At 33.8% G+C, this 24,248-nt stretch overlaps 1 protein-coding gene across 1 annotated transcript in view; it reads right to left on the bottom strand.

The window, feature by feature from the left end:
- Window positions 1–9,631: 9,631 nt before the first annotated feature.
- Window positions 9,632–24,248, bottom strand: part of LOC108685765 (probable G-protein coupled receptor B0563.6) — a 33,542-nt gene continuing 18,925 nt past the window's right edge. The window contains exons 2-5 of the mRNA XM_018190727.1: window positions 13,692–13,841; window positions 12,074–12,324; window positions 10,811–11,098; window positions 9,632–9,883 (exon numbers count right to left, since the gene is read on the bottom strand). Of these exons, the coding sequence (XP_018046216.1) occupies window positions 9,632–9,883; window positions 10,811–11,098; window positions 12,074–12,324; window positions 13,692–13,841 (941 nt within the window). The remainder of the gene's footprint in view (window positions 9,884–10,810; window positions 11,099–12,073; window positions 12,325–13,691; window positions 13,842–24,248) is intronic.

The following is a 24,248-nucleotide window of genomic DNA, read 5'->3' as shown; positions in this document are numbered from 1 at the left end:
TTATTCTTTTTATGAAACTTTTTTTTTGTACTTCACTTAATAAAGTACACTTTCTTTAAGATTCTCATCAATCTCGGTCATTCTTTTCCGTGAGAAGCAACAAGAAGTGCAAAATTCCGATTGTGCAACAGGATTTTCCTCGTTGTATGAAGTGACGAAATCGGAAGGAAATTTTAGTGGTATTTTGGCAAGTCTCACGCCCGAACATTGGGCGAAAATTTGAGGTAAGAGTTACTCGATTCGCTGATGAAATAAATCGCAGTGGAAATGTGATTCTCGTTCCTTGGAAAGATATGATTCTATTTGCAGGAGCAATCGAAACAAGCAATGATATGAGCAAGTTCCGTATGGCGGCTTAGCTAGAATGAATATGTTCTTAGGTTCTTTGGTTTGAAGGTTGCACCATTTTTAATCCTTTGAAAGTTTCTGACCGAGTTAGATTCATGCATTTGTCATCGCTCACTATTTCAATCATCAACCTAAATCTTAATCGAAGCTTTCATTATTTCATAGTCATTTTAAATTTTAATCGATAAATTTTTTTTCTGGAGTATCCCTCGGTTGAGGAAAGAAGACTTCAACTCTAATGTTTGTAGCTTTGAGTTATATGACGCAAAAAAACTAAATTAAATAAGAATGAAAACTATAACTATAATAAATGAAACTATCAATTCAAATAATTCTATAAAGGCTTGTTGTTCCAGCTTTAGATAAATTATTTGTTTATCTATTGGATAAACAAAAGAGTAAAAAAGTAAGAACATAAGAGAGTAAGAGAGTAAGACAGTGAAGTTTACCGAAAAGTGGAACAGCCTACGTCTTTTTAATAAAACTAGAAATAAATCTCAACTTAAATATTAAGTTCTGTAGTTGTATCAATCCATCTAGGAATTGATTACTATAAGACAAAAAAGTGCGTTCCGTTTCACGCATAATGTATGTAATGTATTATTTTATTCCTTTCTCAATATTTAATAAATAACAACGATAAAATGGTAGATACATTATTCGCATCATGTGTGAAACTGAACAAAAGAAGAAAAGAATATGAGCGCAAGACATTGGAGTATTCCATGCGAAAAATTGAAACTACACTAAAATGCACCTGGAAACCGTCGGAATTGCGACGCCGCCGTATCTAATCTGAATATCTGCAAGCGCAATGCATCGCTTGGATTTATGCACTTGTTTTGAATTTTACATTTTATTATTATCGTCTTCTTTTTATTATTTTCGTTCTCACGGTATTTCCCTGTCCGAGCAAAATGAAAAGCTTAAGCCGGCGGCAAAGTCGCGGTTATTGAATATTTCTGTAGTAAGTGAAGCAATTACGGAAGTGCTCGAAAGTTGACGCGAAAATCGGATTAGTCCGTCGCTCAAAAAATACATTTAACTATCTCCGAAGGAAAATTTGATCTTTTAAGCTAGCCTGAGTGTTTTGCGCCCGCGAAATCAAGACACTGCGTTCTTGCGTTTATTTTTCCACGGTTACTCTGTCGCAGAAGATGCTTCGCGTTTACGATGGTTTATTTTAGCGATAGCCGCGTTAATTGCGAAGTAAATTGGCTGCACTCGACTATCTTTCGTCTATATCTAGTTGAACTCGGGACTTAACGAGAATTACACAGTCGGCGACACGGTCTGTTCGGTCCTTTGTTTGACCACGTTTGCCTAGTACTCTCCGTACTTCGAAGCGAGAAACAAACGGTAGCGGGGTTGGTCTCTTTTCAAACATTCACCCCGAGAGAATGATTCGAAATTTCACGAGTTGCAGAACCAGCTTCAGACAGCCCACGCATTACCGATGCTTCGTCTGACTGATTCACTTATTTGCATTAAATTTCACGCTTCTCGGTCAACATCCGGGGATGAATCATATTTTATGTGTTGGCATTTCGTAACTTAATTTAATTTCATTCCGCATTCAAAAGAATGACGTGTAAATTTAAATAAATTCCGTTTGTGAATTCAATCGCTAGATCAAATTACAGCTAGTGTATGTCAAACGCAAGCTTCCAATCAAGCATAGTTCTTTTTCCTAGCGATGGTAATTAATCCTTTTAACACGATTAAAAATGTATGATAGATATATTTTAAAATAACAAAAAATTACAGATTATTATTTTAGAGCACATTTAAAAGTAATACATAAAAATCTGTGTTTCAAGATCGACAAATAATTGACGAGGAGTTTGCTTGAACCGAAAACCGTGAAGTACACATAAAAATATCATTAGACATTACCTTGACCGGATGAGTTTCTTTACTTAATCGGTATCGAATATTTCTCGATTGATTTTCGCTTAAAATTAATCTTTTTACTTACCTTAATCCCTTTTAGAACTGATCAGAAGCGATCAGCAGCCGGACCGCGTTATCGATGCAATCAATGTATATATACTGCTCCTGATATGCATTTCCAAGGCATGTGAATGCATGTGATTTACGTTTCGTGACTGTTGGGATAATTACGAGTTAGCATACGGGCCTTCACAACGGGCGGCAATTAGGACGAGGGCGAGACGGCGCTCCGGTTCTGCTGAATCTCTGATTTATCGATCTATTTTCGGTTGGGTCTCTATATTACGTCTCCGCACAGTCGCTTCTTCATCAGTGGCATGTGTGAGGAAATGTAACGCGCATACGAGCGAAACGGCTTCGTTAGAGGTTCAGCCAACCGGAAGAGTCGTTAACTACCGGGCAGCGAAGTACACGCGAGCAATTTGCATGACCACCAATTTTGCACGCGCCGCGCTTTACGTGCGACTGATATAAGCAATCTGTGTCCTGGGTCGCCCACGCGGTTCCATTTACACCCTAATAAATTTTCAACAATAATTATTGGACGTTCAGCCCTACCAGCGCACGTTATATTATGCAATATCGCTGCTTAATTGAATTATGTTACTTGTAACGCGCGACTCGTTTTATATTCATCTCTGGAATTCTGTATATATATATATATATATTATTTGTTCTCTTTTATTAGTTTAGTGAACCATCTATAATAGGACAATGGGATTTGAATCTGGTCGTCGATTTATTCATAGAACGTGTCTTGTAATTTCAAGCAGTGTTATTTTTAACAGTAAATTCGTTTATGGTACAGTTAACCACATTATTAATCAGGTGTGTATAATATGTGTGTGTATGTGTATGTGTGTATGTGTGTGTGTGTGCGCGCGCGCGCGCGTGTGTGTGTGTGTGTGTGTGTGTGTGTGTGTATGCGTGTGTGTTTAAATTAAATTCGTAATTCGAGGCGACAAATGTCTGCATTTAATTATAAAAAGGACGTGAATAATTAATCGTATTTAAATATTGAATATCAATAAGATTCCACTTGATTCGTGCGCTTGAAGTAACTTGCGACATTAACCACTGAAATAGTCTTCTAATTAATTTCTGCGTTTATATTTAATTTCTTGTTTATGAGTTTCTACTTTATAAATTGAATATATTGAAAGAATAATTTTTGGTATTTATAATTATAACTACATGTTACCATAAATGGTTATTATTGCTGTTATATAGTAATAATAACTGCATCGAAAACAAAGTTTACTGAATTTTATTAAATATTTGTTTGAATAGCACTAACAAAATATTTACTTACAATAAATAAATATTTATTTAAAACAGAAAAATTATACTTAAATTAAATATATGTTTATATTTAGTAAGTATTTCGTTATTACTATTCAAACAAATATTTAATAAAATTCAATAAATTTTATTTTATTGAATGTTTTCTATTAACAAATATATATGTAGTAATTGGTACCGAAAATGACTAAATTATAGTTATAATCACTATCATTTTTATGGTGATAATAACTATAATTTATAGTTATTTTTGGTACCAATTACATATATATATTTATTTATAAAATATACATATCATTTCCTTACTTCAAAAATGATTAAAAAGCAATGTAATTTTCAAATTATTATGAATGAGTTAATAATTATTCATTAAAAATAAATTACCTTAACTTTATAATCCATCCACTAAAGTACTTATTTCGTTCTTAATGTTTTCAAAGAGATTATAATATCTTCTACAAGAGCGAAATATTTTTTTTTGTGTTGTACTATTTTTGTAAATAAAAAAGAGAATCTTTTACAAAGAACATTTAGAGATAAGATAGTTTTGTTGCTCGAAGTTAGAGGAAGAAATTGTTTCATTTCGTATGTATTTTTTATATATAGTCATTTTAGTTGAGCAAGATAAATATAATCTTGGTGATATTTCAAATTATGATGAATTATTCCGGATTTGTTATAACTTTGTAGCGCATAAAAATCGTCACAAAAAAAAATTGTTTTTTAAGCGTTATAAAACAAAAATAACACTTAATTATGTTTCTAAGATCATGTTTTTAATATCATATTTATATTATTTTTATCATTTGATTAGTCAATGTTTTGTTAATTTAAAAAACACTCTTTTTCCTTTTTTATAAAGAGCTCAATTTTTCGATTAAGTCATTTTTAAAATAAGGAAATAATATAGTTATTATTACTGATATTATAGTCGAAATAATCATAATTAACATTTAATTAGAATCACAAATACCATAAGTTTTTCTTTCAATGCAATAACAACTCCACTCTCATCTTATTTTTTGTTTTAAGAAAAGCTCGTAACACTTTTCATAAACAAGAAATAGTTAAAAAACAAAACAAATTGTCTTTACCTTTAATTGATGTCTCCTTTGATAAACATTGAATAATATAAAGTTCAAGTTAATTCGACAGGAAGAGTCATACGACTTCGCCGAAAGGTAGAAACAAGGTACTCGTTTACCCCGTGGTGCCTTCGACGGCGAACGAAGCCACCCTGTATCGACCCAGCGACGCCCACCCAAAGAGCAACCCCCACCATGAATGACCTCATCTACCGGCGACCGGTACCATTTCGTCCAAAAATTCCAGAGCTCGGTGCGTCGCGAGCCAAGTCGCCGCTACTTTTTTGTCCGTGGCATGAGATTTCGACATGATTCCGAATGCGGATTCCGCATTCGCGGCGACTATTGACAAATCGCGCAAAACCAACAAACTGATGAACTGACTTTTCATATGAATTTCCGATCATGTCCTCGTGACATGATATTATTATACATTAGCCTTTAGTACACATGATGATTTTTCGGTTCTTTACGACACACAATGGATTCGTATCTCGGGTCAATTTTTATTACTTTTACCAATATACAAAAAATATTAGGTAATTTTTAAATATATTTTAACATCTTTAAAAAGTATTTGTAAAATTGTGTATTAAAAAAATGGAAAAAAATAGAGATTATTATTTAATCAAATGCTTCTAGTACTTCAAAGAAAGAAAGAATGCGCAGAATGAGCTAATGGTGTGAAATGCACACAAAAAATTTACTACATCAATTTAATACATATTTCTTTGAATAGTTTTAAGTAAACATTTAGTTACAGTAAATTTACTCAACACTAAAATTTATGATAGTTAAATCTAATTAATGATTTATATCAAATAAATATATATTTACATTTAGTAAATATTTACTTACAACTATTCAAATAAATATTTATTACAATTTAGTTTTTTTTTTTCAGTATAAGGGTTTAATAGGGCCGTTTAAATTACTTCAATTGTTGTTTGTTCAAAACAAAATATTTTCTCGACTTCATGTCGAACGATTTATCGCTAACAGCATGGAAAAATAATTCATGAGACAACTTTGAATCAAAGGAAGCTACATAGTACAGAAACGAGGTGTAGGACCTTCTCCTCGAAAAATAAACTATATAAATCATCTGGAAAAATTTATCGCGTCACCGTCGCCGCGTATATAAAAAATATGATAGAGACTAAACCGCTACCATTGAAGTCCCCGGTCCCCACTTTATCGTGCAGACACATCGCACTGCTTCTGAAGTGATTTTATTCTTCAGATATATATTGAAGAAATATTTCCCTCTTTCTTTCTCTCTATCCCCGAACATCTAGTAAATTGAGATTGATTGATTCATTTATTCATTCATTCACTCATTTATTCATTTATTCTCTCTTTTGCTGACCAGAAGAGAGACACTGACATTACATTCGAGAGTGATGGTACACCGTGACGGTAAATATCCCGGATGGCTACGTATTTCGAAATTTTATTATGATATACAGTATATATTCGCCTCTGTAACACACTTCTCTCGTAGTATATCTTTCCGTTATTCCCGAGAACGATGTACGTGCGCTTAAATTATTCCCGCGAACGATGATTCCCATCCATTTTACTGTGCACGCGTTATTGTATACGTACGGTGTGGTTTGCCCATCTTGACATATTTATAGTAATAACAAATCCTTGATGCACACCGCTAAATTATTTCTAAATAGCGGTCCACCAACGATGGAAGAGTTTTCATTACCGCCCTCCACTTAACTCCGGCGAAAATCCCATTTTTTTCCTATTCTCCCGTTTCATCTGATTCCGCTTGCGTCAGGAACGGTTTTTTCCCGCAAAGGAAAGGAACCATCCGCCGGAGATATTCTTCCTGTCGCGCTTCCGCTTCCTGTCGCGTTTAATCAGTACTCTATATTGCTGGAACGCGCGTGTTATATCCTCACGAAGCTTCACACGCGAGGAGGGCTTTATCGATCCGCGCGGTAAATATCAAAATTTCACGGACTGACGCATGACGCAAAAACCGATCGAAAGGAGAACTAATGGACGCGGCCTGTTTGCACGAGTTCTTTCCGCGAAGCTAGGTACACTGAGCGCTCGTCATGCACTCGTCATCTGGTTCGACAGCGAGCTGCTGCTGTCGCATTCGACGTGACGAGCGTTGGTTGAAGCACCTCACAGACATTTTTATTGGTTGTCGAAAAAAAAAAAAACGGTAAATTGCTTGAAGAAAATAGTGATTCAAGGAACTCGGAGAGCGTAGAATTCTAAAATAATGTGGAACATAATTTATTTCCTCAGAGAATAAAATATTTAGCCAGAAATAATTAGTCAAATAGTTGAATATTATTTAATACTTTTATCATTTTTTTACCTCAGTATTTTAATTGTTTCTATGTTAATTCAGTAATTGCAAATATTTCTGCAAAATTTATATTATTTTTCGGCCAAATCTACATAGTATTGATACAAAGTTTTCTAATGATACAATTTATTGGTGTAAAATATTAGCCCCTAATGCGTGCCAATATTTAACTAATGTCTCACTAATAAATTATGCTACTCATTCGAAAACAATATAACGGAAAGATTTTTGAAATACCTAAAAATTTAGCTATATGTACTCTCTAAATTCTTTGGAACGAAATCTATATCTATATAATTGTAAAATGCAAAAATTAAGCCAGTTTTGAAAAAAAAAGTGACTCTAATTTCAAGAGTGAGATTTTACTTTTCAAAGAAATGATGAAATTCATTTTAAAAGTTTTAGAGATTTAGCAAAATCGTTCTTTCCGTGTATTCGACGTAGAATTGATCAAGAGACAATAGAAATCTCGTACAAATATTCGCAATTAGTCAATTAACATAAAAATAATTGTAATAAGAATTGAAGCTGACAAAGATATTAAACATTAGACATTGATTTTTTATCAACATATCGATTGATCCATTAATCTTTTCTGGATGGATAAAAACAGAGGGTTTTAAAAACAAGGAACAGCTCAAAGTATCTCCTTCATGTTTCTCGATTTTCAAGTAAATTATACATACTCTACAACTTTTACGTTCCGTAAAAGTTTGCATAATAAAGATGGGGAGGACGCAGGGAAAACAGAATAGACGTTTCTCTGAATTTATTTCTTCGCTTACACGCGCGCACACACGCTTCGCCGAAGTTACTAAACGAGACGCGCCGCGTCCCAGGAAGGGAAGTACACGTCGCGAAATATTCTTCGTTGGGATTTACGTATGCAAATAAAGAAATAATATTACCATCGAACCGTGAACGCGGACGGACCCGTTGCGACGAATTTAATTATCGATTTCCCGGAGAAATGAGAATATCTCTCTGAAGTGCAGCATCTATTTTCGGAACGCGATGTAATCAAGAGGTAGCGGTTTATTTCGGACAGAGTTCGATGGAATATTATTATCATAGCCGGCAATGGCTACAGTTCTTTCGTTAGATCCAAAAGGCGTGACCAGTAGTTTCGTATCGTCCCGTTCGCTCCCGCATCGCGATACGTTCTTTTCGTTCCTTCAATACGCGAATCTCCTTGAAATTCAATTCCCGTCCCGTGAAACGTGGAATGAGAAGCGTTATCGAGCACTATACATAAATTGCTTAGGTCTAATCGAACGTAGCTTATCGACGACGAAGATACATCGTGGTGTGTAAAAGATTAATGCCGATAACGCGGCGAAGACGAGATGTAATTCTTACTGGCGTTCGGTTGGCGCTTAATTATACAGCACTCACACGGAAATAAATCGCGATGATTCATCGAAGATAAAATATTTCTCGATGTTATTCGTTATTTTAAATATCCGTAAGAGCTGCGGTATGCTTTTTGTGTGCCTCCCGTCTTCCGTTTCTGATGATCCCGTATTCTCTCTCTTAACACTGTCTCTTCCATCCCGATTCAACCCCGGCTATTCCCGTGGTTTCTCGCGGGAAAGAAAATTCCCTTGTACAATCAGGTACTTGACACATTTCAGATTTTTCCCTTTTATCCCTTTTAATCGTCTTTCCTTTTTCTCTCACCTCATCCGAGCGCTTTCGTTTAATTTCCAACGAGCGACAACGATGCACAAGTCTTATTGTCGCATTTTCGCGCGAATTCTGATGAGTTCTTGGAGTCACAGACGCATTGCGACGCGGCTCTCATTTCTCCTCTCTCACGCTCTTTGTTCTCTCCTTCGCATAAACTCGATTGACTACGTTAGAAACTTTTCCAGCTTGTACTTTGGAGCACAAAAGAGTCCCGTGGGACAATCGGCGATACATAGAATTTCTTGTCTTTTTATATCCTCGTCGTTATTTCATGAAATCGAGTTGGACATTCACGAACGCTTTCACGCGATCACCGAGCGAGAATATCGTTCGACAGAGGGAGAGATAATCGGATATCGACTATTTAATCAAATTGGTCGATTTGATTCTCGGAGTGATCAAATGTTGAAATTTTGCAACAGCAGAACCTTGTAGACACGCCCAACTTTAGGCTCTAGTACGCAGGAATGTTTCGTAAATATGGCCGTGCCTCTGCAACTATTTCGGAGTTCATCAGTACACAGAGAATATGCATAGTTCGAATACTTTCTTGTAAATCGACTTGTAAGAATGAGAAGATTCGTAGGAAACGCCCAGCAGAAGATGAATGTCTTTCCGCCGACGTTTTTATCGGTCGAAGAAACGGCTATTTAATCACCGTAAGAAATTTCATTAATTACTATTATCACCATCATACCCATATACACGCAAACGAGATGTCCGACGTAATCGTGTGACGTAAACGAACGGCGTGTTCGAATATCTGGCTATTTAACAGAATTTTTTTTCCTCTTACAATGAAACCTGACGTTTACAGTTGCATAGTGCGTCAATCCTGCGCTAGATTCGAATCCTTTTTGTTCCACCGCTTGGCGACCGAGCGGTTGACGCCAGAATCGATGGCAAAAAATCCGTGTTAAACACTGGCACGAGCCAGATGTCCGGGAGTCGCAACTGTGGTAGTTGGCGGGGTTGTCGTCGTAGTCGTCGGTCTAGGTATCGGAGAACGTTTCATCGGCAGGCTCCTACCGCCTTGCTCGCTCTTGACCCACGGCCACTGCAGCGTACGAATTAGAGTGTTTCGAAAGTCTTCGGAAAAGAGGCAATAAATGTAAAATGTGATCGAGTAATTGATCACTTCCAGCAGATTGGCCAGAGCACGGAACACCTGCAACCGAATACAGTGAATTAATGGACGGATTCATAATTGATGAAGTCGTGTATTAGACGCGAGAATGTATATGTTGGAATTTAAAATCAATTATTGAGAAAAAGCAGAAAAGCGGGGAAAAGTAAATCCTGATCGACCATTCTTGTATAGCAATAAAATGATGAGAATAAAAATTAGATTGCTAGAGAAAAATAGATTACTAGACTAAAGTAGTAGTTGTTTTCGTAAATTAATTTTTAATTCGAAATTCAATTCTACTGTTAATTTATATTAAATTGTAAGAATGAATATGTGTTTTGAAGATAATTGCACTAAAAAACAAATTTTAATTAATTTTATTCCTTAACAAGTATTATATAATAAATGTTTCATATAGAATTTTTTATGCTAAAAAAGAAATATGATTTTCAAAAAATACCATCCCTTCAATCTTAAAAAATTTTGTTGATTGAGGATTTTTTGTATAATATAACGCAAATCCGTTAGGTATGACAATTTCAATTAACTTTTAATATATATAAATAAATGTGAATGAAGCTTCTTTTATTATTTATATATATAAATTTATTGACAACGTTTAATAATCAAAAAATTACACTGACTTATAAGATTTCTATTTCTCAGCACCTGAATGATATTGAGAATTTTTTGTATTTTTATATATTTTATATATTTTATTCCGTAAAGTAAAAGAAAAAAGTTGTAAATTGCTTAAGTTTGTAGAGTTTTTCAGAAATTAAGTTTTTTGAATCTGATTGGTGGTTGATAAAATCTTTTAATTTACATTCTTTCTTAGCAGCTAATAACATATAAAAATCATCATTTAGTTAAAAAATAGAAATCTTGTAAAAGTTGTAAATTATTGTTAAATCATTTAATTGAGAGGCAATATGCAATGAAAATATTTAGAATAAATCTCTTTACCTGGTAAGCATAATTGTTGAGATTGCTCTCGCTGAGCGTAACATTTAAGATGACCATAGGACTGACGCAGACTAAAAAAAGGATACTGGTGCTACCCAAGAGCAGCATGAGTCTCCGTTCTTCAGCAAAAGTTCTAGGATCCTCGTCGCTGCTAACAGTTCTCGATAGGGTCATTCTCCGGCGCCTCTCGCAGGACCTTCTGTACACTATCATTATTCTTAGATTGAAACCGGCGAGAAGAATCGTTGGTGCCACTTTATAAACAACTTCTAGCACCACTTTATACACCTGAAATACATTATTACAATATTTGCACCACAATTATACGAAGAGTCCATAAAATTAGAATTTAAAATTAAATGTAAACTATTTTAAGCTCGCACACATAAATAGAACATAATTAAATATGTTAAATATTCTAGGAATCCCTTAATTTTATATGTCAGATCTCTTTTTTGTCATTAGATATTTCTATGAATTTAGACTAAAGTATATTTTACATATATGTATATAACTAGCATTAATATTACAAGTAATTAATTCTAAAATACTATCGATAATAAATTTTATATACAAGTGAGTGAGATCATTCAGTGCTAAACTATACTTTCAATGGTCATTAAGAAGTTCAATTTACTATGTTAAAGGCTAGGATAAGTAAAGACAAGATATTTAAAAATGTATCCGTTATATATTCATTGATGTCACAGTATTTATAACAGAGAATGTGATAAATGATTTCAATTTTCAAACAGTTTTATTGAAGGTTATAATTTTCTTATTATTTATTATTATAGCGTTATTATATATTATTTAAGTGTTATGAAGGAACATACACACACACATACACACAATTAGACTACATACTCCATATTATTACAAAATTGACAGTGCTCATTCTATCTTTTCTTTTCTAAGTTAATAATTATTTGTGTTTACAAAAATCTTTTTTATAATCTAGAATCTAGATTATAAATATTATTATAATCTTTTATTATTATTCTAGATTATAAATATTTTTTTATTAAAAGTGTGAATGTATGAAGAACTTGTGTTACATTAATTATGAATGTCCTATTTCTTGTACATATAATTTATGTATCAATAGAGAAATATTGTGTCACTTAAGAGTGTTTCAGAATTAAGGAATAAACAAAAAATTGACAATGTTATATTCGTGTTGTCGGCTTTAAAATATCATTTCGAAGTTATGACTAGAAAGAAAAAGCAACTTTGCCAGCGAGAAAAAAAAATATGAATTACCTGATAGTACCACGAGTTGAGAAATGTCTGATTGTCTCTTTTCTGGTAGATTAGAGGACCGTCGGGTGCCAGCAGGCAAGTCGTAATTTCACCCCGAAATACACTCGGTAGATAAACGAGAAATGTAGCCAGAGGGATGAGTACCACTGTTAGGTGAGGTGGTCCGCAGAGTGGTCGCGTGTGTTGTCCGGGATGACAGACGCTTACGTAACGCTCCACTGTCAATGCCAGAAGCATCATTACTCCAACTCCTACGCATACAATTAACCCCTATATCTCTCGAATATAATGCTATATAATGCTCGAGTCGCCTTAAAACCTCTCTTCATAGACATCTGTGCGTTTCCACACGCAATATATACGTGGTGTTAATCGAAAAATTTTTGCGCATCGCGTTTCGTCGCCTGTGCAGAATTTTGTTGTGCGCAAAACGTTCTTTTTTCCTTTCGCGTTCCATTTTCTCTAATTCTCTTTCTTTGAACTATGTCAGAGCGAACTTTTAATCGCCATAATCGTCGTAACTTACAAGAGCCGCAAGATATGGAAAAGCCAAAGTTTCCGTTGCGAGCGAGAAGTTCTGCACGAGCGATCTTCTATTTCTTTCGGCGTTCAGTGTGAAGAATAGATAATGTAGAATGTAGATAAATTTATTCCTTTTCCCCGTTGAGGATCATATCAGTCGTTTTCATAAGAATGATATTAATGAGAGATAGAAAGTGCACGAGAAAGAAAGATAGATGAACAAAGAGTGTTTATTTATATTCTAGAGCGGTTATATTCTAGAGCAAGTCTTCTAAGAATATATAAAGAATAAATAAAGAATAATGGTAAAGAAAAAAATAAAATAAAATGGAAAATATAAGAAAAATAGGTACGAAGAAAAAGATGTATTACAAATAAAATAAAATTAACATTAAAATTTGTGAAGATAAATGAAAAAACATGTAGCATGCGAACAACGAGAAGCAGAGTTTAGCTAAAGCTTGAAAGATAAGAGAGATACAGAAATATAAATATCGCTATTTTTTAAGCGCTCTAGAAATAATCTCCTTTTAAGCGCTAAAATTAAATATAATTGAAAATTTATTACAAAAAATAGAAAATTAATAGAATAAGAATTAATAAAAAAAATAATAAGCATTAATATAAAATGAAGAAATAAAATATAAATGCAGAGAAATAAAAAAATAAAAAAATTTAAACATAATAAAGTATAAATATGTGAGTAATACACAAGTGTAAGTGTAAACACGAGAGGGAGAGAGAGAGAGAGAGAGAGAGAGAGAGAGAGAGAGAGAAGAGAGAAGAGCAGAGGGAGAGAGAGAACAAGTCGATTATTTGTATACAAAGAGAATTTTCTTTTGAAATTTACCCTAAAAATATGATAGTTGTGGTATACAATACAATATTTTAAAGATTTTTACCATGCACTTCAGTAGAATTAATTAATATTTTATAGTTTATTGTAATTTTATTAATGAATGAGAGAGATTTACATTAAAATTTTTCGAAATATACATTGTTGTCCCACGACTACGGGTAAACTCTAAGAAAAAATTCTCTCCGTGTAGCGGAATTTCTGCAGGATTCTGGTCATGTTAATAACAATTCATCGTACCTAAACAGCCGTTCCCGAGAAAAAGTTCGAAGTGAGCGTGATAGAAGGCCTGGATCCAGCTACTCCATCCCCCAGTCTCCTTATGGATGAGCACCCTCAGCGCGAAAGGGATGCAGAAAAGGATCGCGAGAAGCGCCGCTGCGGAGTAACCTGGAAACAAAAAGAGGAACGGAGTCCATGGTTAAGGAGGATAGTCGGACGAGAAAAAATAAGAGCGAGAGAGCCCCGAGACCAAGAGTTAACTTGATTTTATAAACCCAGAACAGCGGGCGAACGTTGCGTCACGATTCACTTAATCATTCTCGCAACTTCCCTAGAATATTCTGTCACCGCGGTGGAATTTTTCATTCCGTCTCCACGGGGCCGTCGCGTAGAACGACGGAAATAGGATTAAATCATTCTTCAGGATCTATTACGGGATCCCTGAGTGTTCTTAGTCGTTTCCACCGTTTTATACTTATCGCGCATTTAATATCTACCAGTTTCTGACTGTTACATTGATGCGTTCCTGAACGCACTAAAATGTTAACATTCGTGATTCTCCTTTCTTCGTAATTCTCTTTTCTTTTAGCCAAGTGTCACTCTTAAATTTGCATATATTTCTCAATCATTGGTCGACAGTAATTTTTTTCGTGTATTTTAATTCCAAATTAAAACTTCATCGAAACCCGCGAATTTAGACAATCGAAAAACGTGATTACGCGTTTTTTTTTTTTGCCAATTTCCATTGATTTCCTGTTTTCGTACGGTCGGTCGCTGCTCGTTGCGCTTCATCTCTTGTTACGAGCTTTTACCGTCCATTGAAACCAATTAACACCCGTATTTACCGTTTCATTCCGCGGAATTTCCTGAGCGCAATTAGATGTCGACACTTTTTCCGCTTCGTAAATGTTAGATAAAAAAATTGCTGACTTACTTCGGATATAAATGCGACGAAAAGAAATTTCTTCAAGCACACTAATAAAAATTTTGGTTACTTGAAACTTTGGTTACTTAAAACAATTAGTCTTTATCTAAAATTGCCAGAGCTCTTTGCAAATTATATTAATACTTAGCGCTAATATATTTATTGATAGTTATAAAATGAGTGATAAATGAATAAATTGAATAAAATATTATTCAGATTTGATGCGGGGATGTCCCGATTTAATCATGTCACTATTGATTACAGCCATTCACAGAGATCAATGCTTACATTTTAAAAAATATCGATGTGAATTTAATATCATGCGATCTGTATAATTCTCACTGCATTGTTAATATTAACATCAATATGTGGATTAATCAGTGATGAATTTATACATTTTTGCATCCTAGGCCTTACTTCTTGGCGCCCTTTCAGACAAATTAACAATAAAAAAAGTTTCGTCGAAAAGTATCACTTTTCTATCAAAATATTAAGATTTTATTTTTATACGCCAAAGTATTACAAGGAACATTATCATAAATGACAATTCTACACAATATAAAATTTACTTTAATTTTGGTACTTAGGAGGTATCCTTAGATCTGGGTCTTGTAGGCTTCTGTTTAAATTTCACTATTGATGGATTTAATATTGTGGGTTTTAAATCCACATCTTAATAGTGTTGATATAAATACCAGGGATTTTAAATTCATACCTGTTGGTGTTTATATTAATATCAAAAGTTACATAAACATCACATGATGTTAAATCCATACTGATATTTTTAGAGTGTAGTTTTTCCATTGGATGAGCTCTGTAAGTTAACTTGTGATCTCATTATGATTAAATAAAACGACTTTCGACACCCTTTGATGCAGTTCGGTAATCGTTTCTAAATTATCTTCAACCAATGTACGACGAATGAACTTCAGTAGGTTGGCAAGGTTTTATCAACTCTTGTACCGACCAACCTCGAACTTTCAACCGCCGATAAGCTTGACGAGTTTGCTGGTAACGCAAGCTTCTTCGGTCGATGATAACCGAGTGTGTTGGGTGGGAAATTCAACCATTCACCAGTCGACTCTGTTACCAACCGACCCAGATTTCGCGTTCTGCAGCCACCTTGTAGAGTCTTTCCTAAGCGTCTGTAGAACGGCAGTCATTTTAATGGCGAGGGGAAAGTTCTCTCGGTTCTTTCCTTCCCTAAAGTTTATTAAAGCGCGCGGTACATGCTCGTTGGAGTATGAAAGTCGCAAGAATCGCTCAGAAATTGGCTAATGCCACGCGAATGAAAGTCGAGTTTTCTGTCCGGCTACCGACGCATCATGGAAGCTCGTAAAACTTTTATGTTGGAGCCGTCACATTAAGGCAAAATTACGTCTTTCCATTTAAATTACGATTTCTCGTCTTTCGTCCATCAGTAAGTCAAGAGAGAACCAACCACTAGGTTTCACTAGGGTCTCTCGATTTCTTCGCTAAACGATGAGTGAGAGTATGAGGGTTTTTAGTACTTCGATCTACTTCCTCGCTTTTATCGTTTCCTTGAAATTACTCTTTTGATACATGAACGGAACTTCGAAAATAAATACATACGTGCACAAGTACGACATCGCAAGCAGCCACTTTAACAAAACAAAGATACTCGAATAAAATTATGCAATCCAAATAATGTTAAAGCATTGTTTCTTCATGTAATATTAATATTGATTTATTGAAAAATTGAACTTGTGTTGAACTTGTGTGATGGTATATAAGTTACTGCATTTTATTGAGATTGAAATTAAAGTAATAGAATTTCGAAATTGAAAAATTATGCAATAATAATTGTCTAGTCGTTTGTATGCACTGGACCTTTAGACGTGTGCGCGAGACGTTCTGTCTTCATCGCGTTAATGTAATAATGTAATCTAGTGTAATAAGCCATTCTAATAATAAGCCATTCTAATAACCTTAACTGTTGTTATTTACCTTCGTTACGTGCGAAGAATAGAGTTACGAAATTAAACTTGTGCGAAAACTGGTATATAAGTTGCATTATTTTCTTTTATAATTAGTTGAAATTAAAGTAGAAACATTTTTTTGAATTGCGAGAAATTACGCAATAATTATTGCCTTGTAGTTTATATATTTTTTTACATGATTTTTATCTAATTCTATATTTTATAATAAAAAAAAAAACTATAAAATAATTTATTTAATTATGCGTACATTAATTCTACATATAAAACTTGTATAGTTGTCACTTGTATACTTTCTAAATCTCGTGGAGTGAAATCATTCGAAGAGATTGAAAATTTAGCCTCTTTTTCAAGAATGAAAATACGACCACTCTTGTTCAAGAGTGGCAGATTTTTATTCTTTTTAAAGTGAGATTTATTCTTTTGGAATGAGAGAGATTCTGAAGGAATGAAATCTCAAATCCTTTTTTGGAGTGAGGTTCTATCTACCCTAATATTCCACTCCAAAAAAGGGATTGAGATTTCACTCCTTCGAAAGGGATTGAGATTTCACTCCTTTTAAAAGAGTAAATGTCATTCTAAAAAGAAAATCTGCCACTCTTGAACAAGAGTGGCCGTATTTTCATTCTTTTTTCAAGACGGGCTAAATTTTCAGTTTCTTCGAGTGAGATTTCACTCCACGAGATTTAGAAAGTACCATTATATTTTTTTTTTGTATACGAAGATTCGTCGGTGATCACTGAGACGTCCGTTGTGACGAATCGCTTGGAATCTCATAAAAACGAGAAGAATAGTATTAAAGTGGCCGTCGCGCGTCAATTACCGGAAATTACCGCGGCTGATCCGCGTTTTCCATTTTTCTAAAAGACGGACGGATGTCGGTGGGCGTCGGTGCTCGTTAACGCACGCAGACACTGAGACTGGAATTAATGTGTCAGTGACCCGTTTTCGGGTCACGGTTCGTTTACTAAACCCTGTCACGTTGATTGGCCGATTCCTCGGCGTTTTCTTGTTCGCCTTCATCTATCGGTTCGCTAACAAGGAAAAGGCACGAGAAGTGACAAATCCATAGAGCCCGGATTGTTAAAGAACCGGCTAATAGAAATAAATTTTATAAAACGCACAGATATTTAATGCGGATATCTCTTGAATGCGGTACGAAGATCGAGGAACGTTCACAAAATACGCCGATCTTTTTTTCATCCCTTAAACAGCTGTCGTGTGTTAGAACATTGATTTACATGGTATAAAACTTTCCTCCCTATTCCTTTACTGATGGAGACGTCAGTAACGCATTATTGTTTGACATCTTTTACGAGTGTCTTGAGTGTCATAAAGACCATTTATGTGTATTTCCACCAATGTAAATTAACTTTAATCTCGCTTCAACCTATTCTTCGTCTTTTTCTAATCTTTAGAAAAAGATGAAGAGGAAGTTGAACCAAAATTAAAGTTAATCTACATTGGTGGAAATGAACATTAGTGTGACAATAACAACTGTAAACGGTTATTCAAGAAATCAAAGTACTTAAACTTTATAAATAATGCGCGATTAATCTACTTGATTATAGGTCCTCTTATGATTAGTTTGAAAAGAGGCTGATTTTGACAATTTTTCATAATGTTAAGTTAATTTATATTTGTGATGATTAATAGAATAATATTTATTTAACTCGTTTATGAAAATAATTTTTTAAATTATATTTTTTGAGCTCTTGTGTAACTCTTGAAATAAGAGAGCAATATTACGTTCAAGTTACGTGCTGAAATTCTCACAACTGATAAATACTATGACACTCTACGATGCTGAATCATTGTCACACCTGAAGTTAATATCTGCCTCCACCCTGCGTTCTCAGCAAGTGTATGTCAACAAATACAGGAATAGTGAAGAAAAATGTCTCGATGTCTTGCCGGGTGACGGCGTCGCCCGACGACATTTTACAAATCGCGTCCTCCCAACATGTTTAATTTATCGAAATCCTGAGGGAGAAGCCAGCTGTAGCATCCATTTGTCAACATCCCCGCAGCGTAACTACTCTGCGATGTCGCGCACCTGAACGGTTACTTTAACTCTATAAAAGCGGCTGTTTTCGCGTAGATCGTTAAACGCATCGTTTATCATGTCGCGAGGGATATACACGCGTTTGAATGATTCGCGCCTGATCGAGACGGGTGAATTTAAAAAATAGGAAATGATCCACCATATTAGGCCCTATATTAGGTTCTGACGTTATCACCGAGCGTTATCTGTGGAATATCAATATGATAATCAAAATGATATAAGGAAGAAAAAATTATTTTCTGAGACAAACAACGACATGATATGTGTCCAAATTTTTTTTCCCGGATTATTATTTCCGAATTAAGGCTAAGGATGATAAAAGAAATCCACAAATTGATAAAGGTCTAAAGATAATCGTACAAATTTACTGTTAATTTTGCTTCGCCAGGCTGTAAGATCGAGCTAATGCCGATCAAAAATAATATCATAAAGTTAGACTCAGGAAAGAAATAATAATTTTATTATCGGATCCTAAATTAAACACATATTCCTCATTTGATCTCTAGTTCTTCTCTCTCAACTTCCTCTTATTATTTCAAAACATAAACGTACGCGAGCCGATTCTCAGATATTGTCGATCAAAGTACAAGGTAAAATTTAATAGTAAACTTTATGATTTAACTTTTCGGAGTTGACATCAAAATTTGTAAGAATTACTGATGCTGGATTTGTAATAAATTTAATTTATGTTAATTAAAAGGGCACGAAATAATTTCAAACAATCAGAACAACGTAACTTATATAACAAAGAATAAATAGTAAGTATAAATATACTAAGTATATAAGAATAATTCAAATTTGCAAATGTAATGTAAAGAAAATTGTTTAACATCTTTTAACAAAAAAATGTATAAAATATATATTATATATTAAATAAAATTTATATTGAATACATTCTTAAATTCATAATGTCAAATTATATCTAATTTAAATTACAATACTTTTAATCATTTTTAAGATCGCTTCTACTCATTATATATATCATTAATTTAACTAAAACAACATTAAATTAAACAATTTAACCCAAGAAAATATATTAAATTTGACTTAAATTTAATTTATTATTTTCGAAGTATGTTAATATGGACATTGTTTATTCAATTAACTACAGAAATGGATTGATTTATATTTTGACACAAAAAGTTAAAACAAAATGCTATTTAACTCAAGGAATTGAATTACCATTGCTCCTTTGATATCTAACTTGTGTGTATTCAATAGAGCCATTGTCAACTTTGGAAAGTTAATATAGAGATATTTAATTTCATCGCGTTAAAATTACTATATCTACAGACATTTGATCCGAGGAAGCGCGATGGAAGTCAAATGTTGAATTTAGTGGAGCGTTTTTTTCCTACAGTTTGCGTCTTATCGTACTCACAGCGCTTCTGCGCCAGTATTCACACCACCTGTTGAAAAACGCACGTAATACGAAGTTTCCATTATTTCTGCTGCCGATCAATGGGCGATGCGCTCTGGTATCTTATTCGTACCTCCGTCAAGTGCAGCCGCTGCATTCATTCTTGAGTTAATAAACTGTTCTAGGTGGATATCTTTGAACAACAATTATTAGACGCTTCGGAATCTCTGTTAATCTTATATTGGAATTAAATTTCGCTACAGTATAATAGTACGTTGCAATAATGATTTGTTTGATGTAGAATCAAACTGATGACAAATAGATTGATAGGCCATTAAACGTTAAAAGAATCTGTAACATTTATTAGTTTAATAGGTCGAATAAATAATAAAGATGTGTGAATCAAGGTTGCTTATCAAATCGTCAAATCGAATTTAATTTTTTCGAATCAAATCAAATTGAATCGAATTATTGAAGCATAACTTTTATTTTAATAATTAATAAGTTAATTATTATTAAGTTGAATTTTAATTTATAATAAAAAAGTTTCGATACGAGAAATATGGTATAGTAATGATTATATGATGTAAAATAATTTTAAATATACTTGTAGTTAAATGTTTAATAAAATATATATTATTTACAATTAGATAGTAGGGACACAGTACAAAAATTACAAATAAAAATATAGTTACAAATAGATATGAATCTGGTATATAATTGTTACGCGTAACTGAATTAATCGGTGGACATCAAAAGCAGACTAAAGAGTAACTCAGTAGAAATCGAAGCTGATTTTTGAAATTCACAACTACTTAATTATAATTAAATTAAATATTTTTAACCTTAAAAATTGATTAGTCTTAATAAAATAACATCTTTTATTTCAATAATATGATTACACTGTTTTACTTATTATTAGGAAATATCTTTTTTATTAAGGTTGTCCATATGTATTATTCCATATGTATTATTAACTTCTTAAATTTGAAATTTTTGCATAGTATTCGGATTCGAATCATAAAGATTCAGAATCATATCGAATTGAATCTTAATTTTTACTTAATTGATTTTTGTACTCAAATAATTTTCACATCTCTGATAGATAGAAAAATCTGTTGAAACGAAAAAGAAATCAAGGTTGAAATCAGGACAGTGAACAGTCATTAGAAATTCATAACGACTATAAAAGTAGTAGCCGGAGAAACGAGAGTGATACTCTCTGTAATATTGTACACCCGGTAATAAATCATTCCACGGTAATATCGTAGAGGATAACGAAAAAGAGCCGTCAGAACACATTACCGATGTTTGCGTCGAAATTTCTCGAGATTCTGTCTTTTTAATCATTGTTTATGCTAGACAATATGGACAAAGTTAAGGAAGTTAGAGAGAGCACGTTCGTTCCAAGATTCTTTTTTCACAGACAGATAAATCGTATATGTCTCGCGCAACGAACGAATCGCTATTTCGCGACGCAAAGATTCGCTCGGGGACGACGGAAACCGCATCCTGCACGAAACACAAATCAATCAAGAGCGAATTGATCTGGATCGAAATGTTGACTGTTTGGAGCAGTGACGCACAACTTTTTTTAAATCTTCGAAACTGACGCCAAAATCTGTAACACAATGACACTGGGGTTGTGACCTTAATATATGTTGAATACATTAATTAATTTTAAGAATCTAAAATGACTTGTATAAAAAAAATGAGTATTAATAAGGAAACACAATCAAGTGTCTCTCTCTCTCTCTCCAATCTTAATAAACTTCGCACATGTTAAAATATGGACAAAAATAAGGGACATTTTTTTTTTTATAAGTGCTAAGTCGCATATTAAGAGAATGAAACTTTTCTTTGAAAAAAAAAACTAGTTTTTTTCTTTCTGATTGAATATCGTCTAAAAATATATGAAAAATATATGAAAAATATAAAAAATATTAAAAAATATAAAAAATGTTTTTAACACATTCACAAACAGTGATAAAAAATCTTTTTACAAAAAATATTTTATTCACAAACAATTAAAAAAATTTTTTATCATTATTTTGAAAAACTATTCAACTTTTACTGAAACTATTTTTTTGACAACATTAATTTAAAAAGAACCAATTTTCTTCAAAGAAGAAAGAATTTCACACTCTTAACATACAACTTAACAGTTCTAAGAAAAATACGTATATCTTATTTTCATCTATATTTTAATATACACAAAGCTTATTAAAATCAGAGAATTCCTTGGTTGCAATATGCTTCATTAAAAGTTTATTTTAATAAGAGTAATCCAAATTTATACAGGTGTAATATAAAAAAAATTGAACTGTTTGACCTTGATTACTTCACAGAGAAAGCTGAATTATTTTTACTCATCAAAAGCTTTATTATTCAAATAATCACTACATATTCAGTCCAACAAATCTACATCAGCTCCGCAGGAAGAATAAGAATTATTTTCAGAAGGCTATTTTTAGAAACAGATAAAATCTCTTGGGCCGCATTTTATTTATTTGCATAAAATAAAAAATATAATTTCATATTTTTAGTTATAAGCCGGTAAACCGCAAAAAATTCAAATACGTGAGCCGCAAGTTGTGCATCACTGATTTAGCGATTCCAACTCATCGATCTCAGAAGTTGCAAGTGACGACACGCGAAAAGATCGAACGCGTCGATACCTACATACGTTGATACACGACTCTCCGTCCATGTCGTATCGGACGTATGTACATACATACGTATACATCGCGCTACACGGAAAGATTTAATTTGCGCGTGTCCTCGACACGCATTTCCGAGAAAATAACGTTCGAGTATTGCCGCATATATCGCATTCGATGTTCCGACTATTCGAAGGAATCGTCTTTAGACAGACGCGCGTGGGATTACAATAACTCTTTTCCTTTTTGTCGCGCGTTTGGCAGAAACGACATTTCTGCCATACAGCGACTCGTATTCGTTCGATTAAGGTGTACGAGAGAATCGAGAAGACAATAGAAAGCTTTCGGAGATAGTAAAGACATTCAATAGAAATCAGTTTCTTAGAAGAAACTGATAGAAACCAGTCTCTACTCTGAAAGTTTTCAACTCGAATATGTATTTTTTTTTTTGGAGTATTTGATACCATTTTGTTGTTCTAAAATTCAGTTTTATTAAATTCATTCAAAAGATTTCTGTATAAAGATAACACTATTAAAAAACAAAAAAAAAGAAATTTGCTTCCGTTACATGTAAACATTTTAATATTAAATTTTATGAATGATAAATGATGAATATATAAGAAAAATTAATTTTATATTTTTTCACGATTTTGATAAAAAAAGTCATCATTTTCCTATCAAAAAACTAGATTTTTATTCGGTTTTTATTCCAAAGTAAAAAAATGTTTTTTTTTTTCATTTCTAAGTTGGAATAATGCACGTAAAATTGCAAGAAGATAATTTTCTTCTTATCTTTCTGTCGTCGATGCCATGCACAAAACTACATGATCGATTTGCCCCCAGACGATGAAAGAGAAAGAGATCGTCGTTAACGAGTTCGCGCGTTCGTGCGTCGGAGCGAATACTAAGGATTTGATCCGCGCTCGCTAGTCAATGGCTAGAGAGAAGTTTTAACTAGTCATTCGATGTAACGATGGGTTATCTAAGGAGACGAGTCGCTCGCTCTCGGTGCTCGGGAATTAACGACCGTTCTCCGTGCGTTTGCATACAAAGTGCATTCTCCACGCGGCCGGCTCTCGTTATTCTTTTTACTGCGCGACGCCCTCAGGGAACTCTTCACGAATGCGAAGCCTTCCGCCGGGAATAGACTCCAGTGCGAAAGGAATTAAATCGTTATCCATATCCGGGATTCCGGGACGCCACCGCTGACGCCGACGACAACGACGACGACGACGACACTCGCTACGTTTACAGGCGCTCAATTTACTCTGTTATTGGCGGTATGCAGGTTTACAAACTTTACATCGAGGTGGGATTCGTTTTATAGCGCGTTGCTACACAGAGGCGAAGTTTGATGAAATATTGTGTAGCATCGTTTGTCTCTTATTACTCATAAGGCGGAACATGAAGCGAATAATGGTGCGACTGGACAATATGACACTAAGCTTGCGCTAGATGATGGATTTAACTTCGTGTGGACACTTTGTCTTTATCTCCAGCACTTCCGTTTACTAGGAAGTAAAAGTGTTCCACGGCGTTCAAAAAAGTTTTTTAAAATTTATCCGGATTTATTTTCATATGTATGTTACATAATTGAAAAATTTGTG

The sequence above is a fragment of the Atta colombica genome, unplaced genomic scaffold (assembly GCF_001594045.1).
Source record: "Atta colombica isolate Treedump-2 unplaced genomic scaffold, Acol1.0 scaffold156, whole genome shotgun sequence".
NCBI classification, from domain to species: Eukaryota; Metazoa; Arthropoda; class Insecta; order Hymenoptera; family Formicidae; genus Atta; species Atta colombica.
The sequence above is the reverse complement of the archived record's forward strand: the minus strand, read 5'-3'. Positions and strand labels throughout refer to the sequence as shown.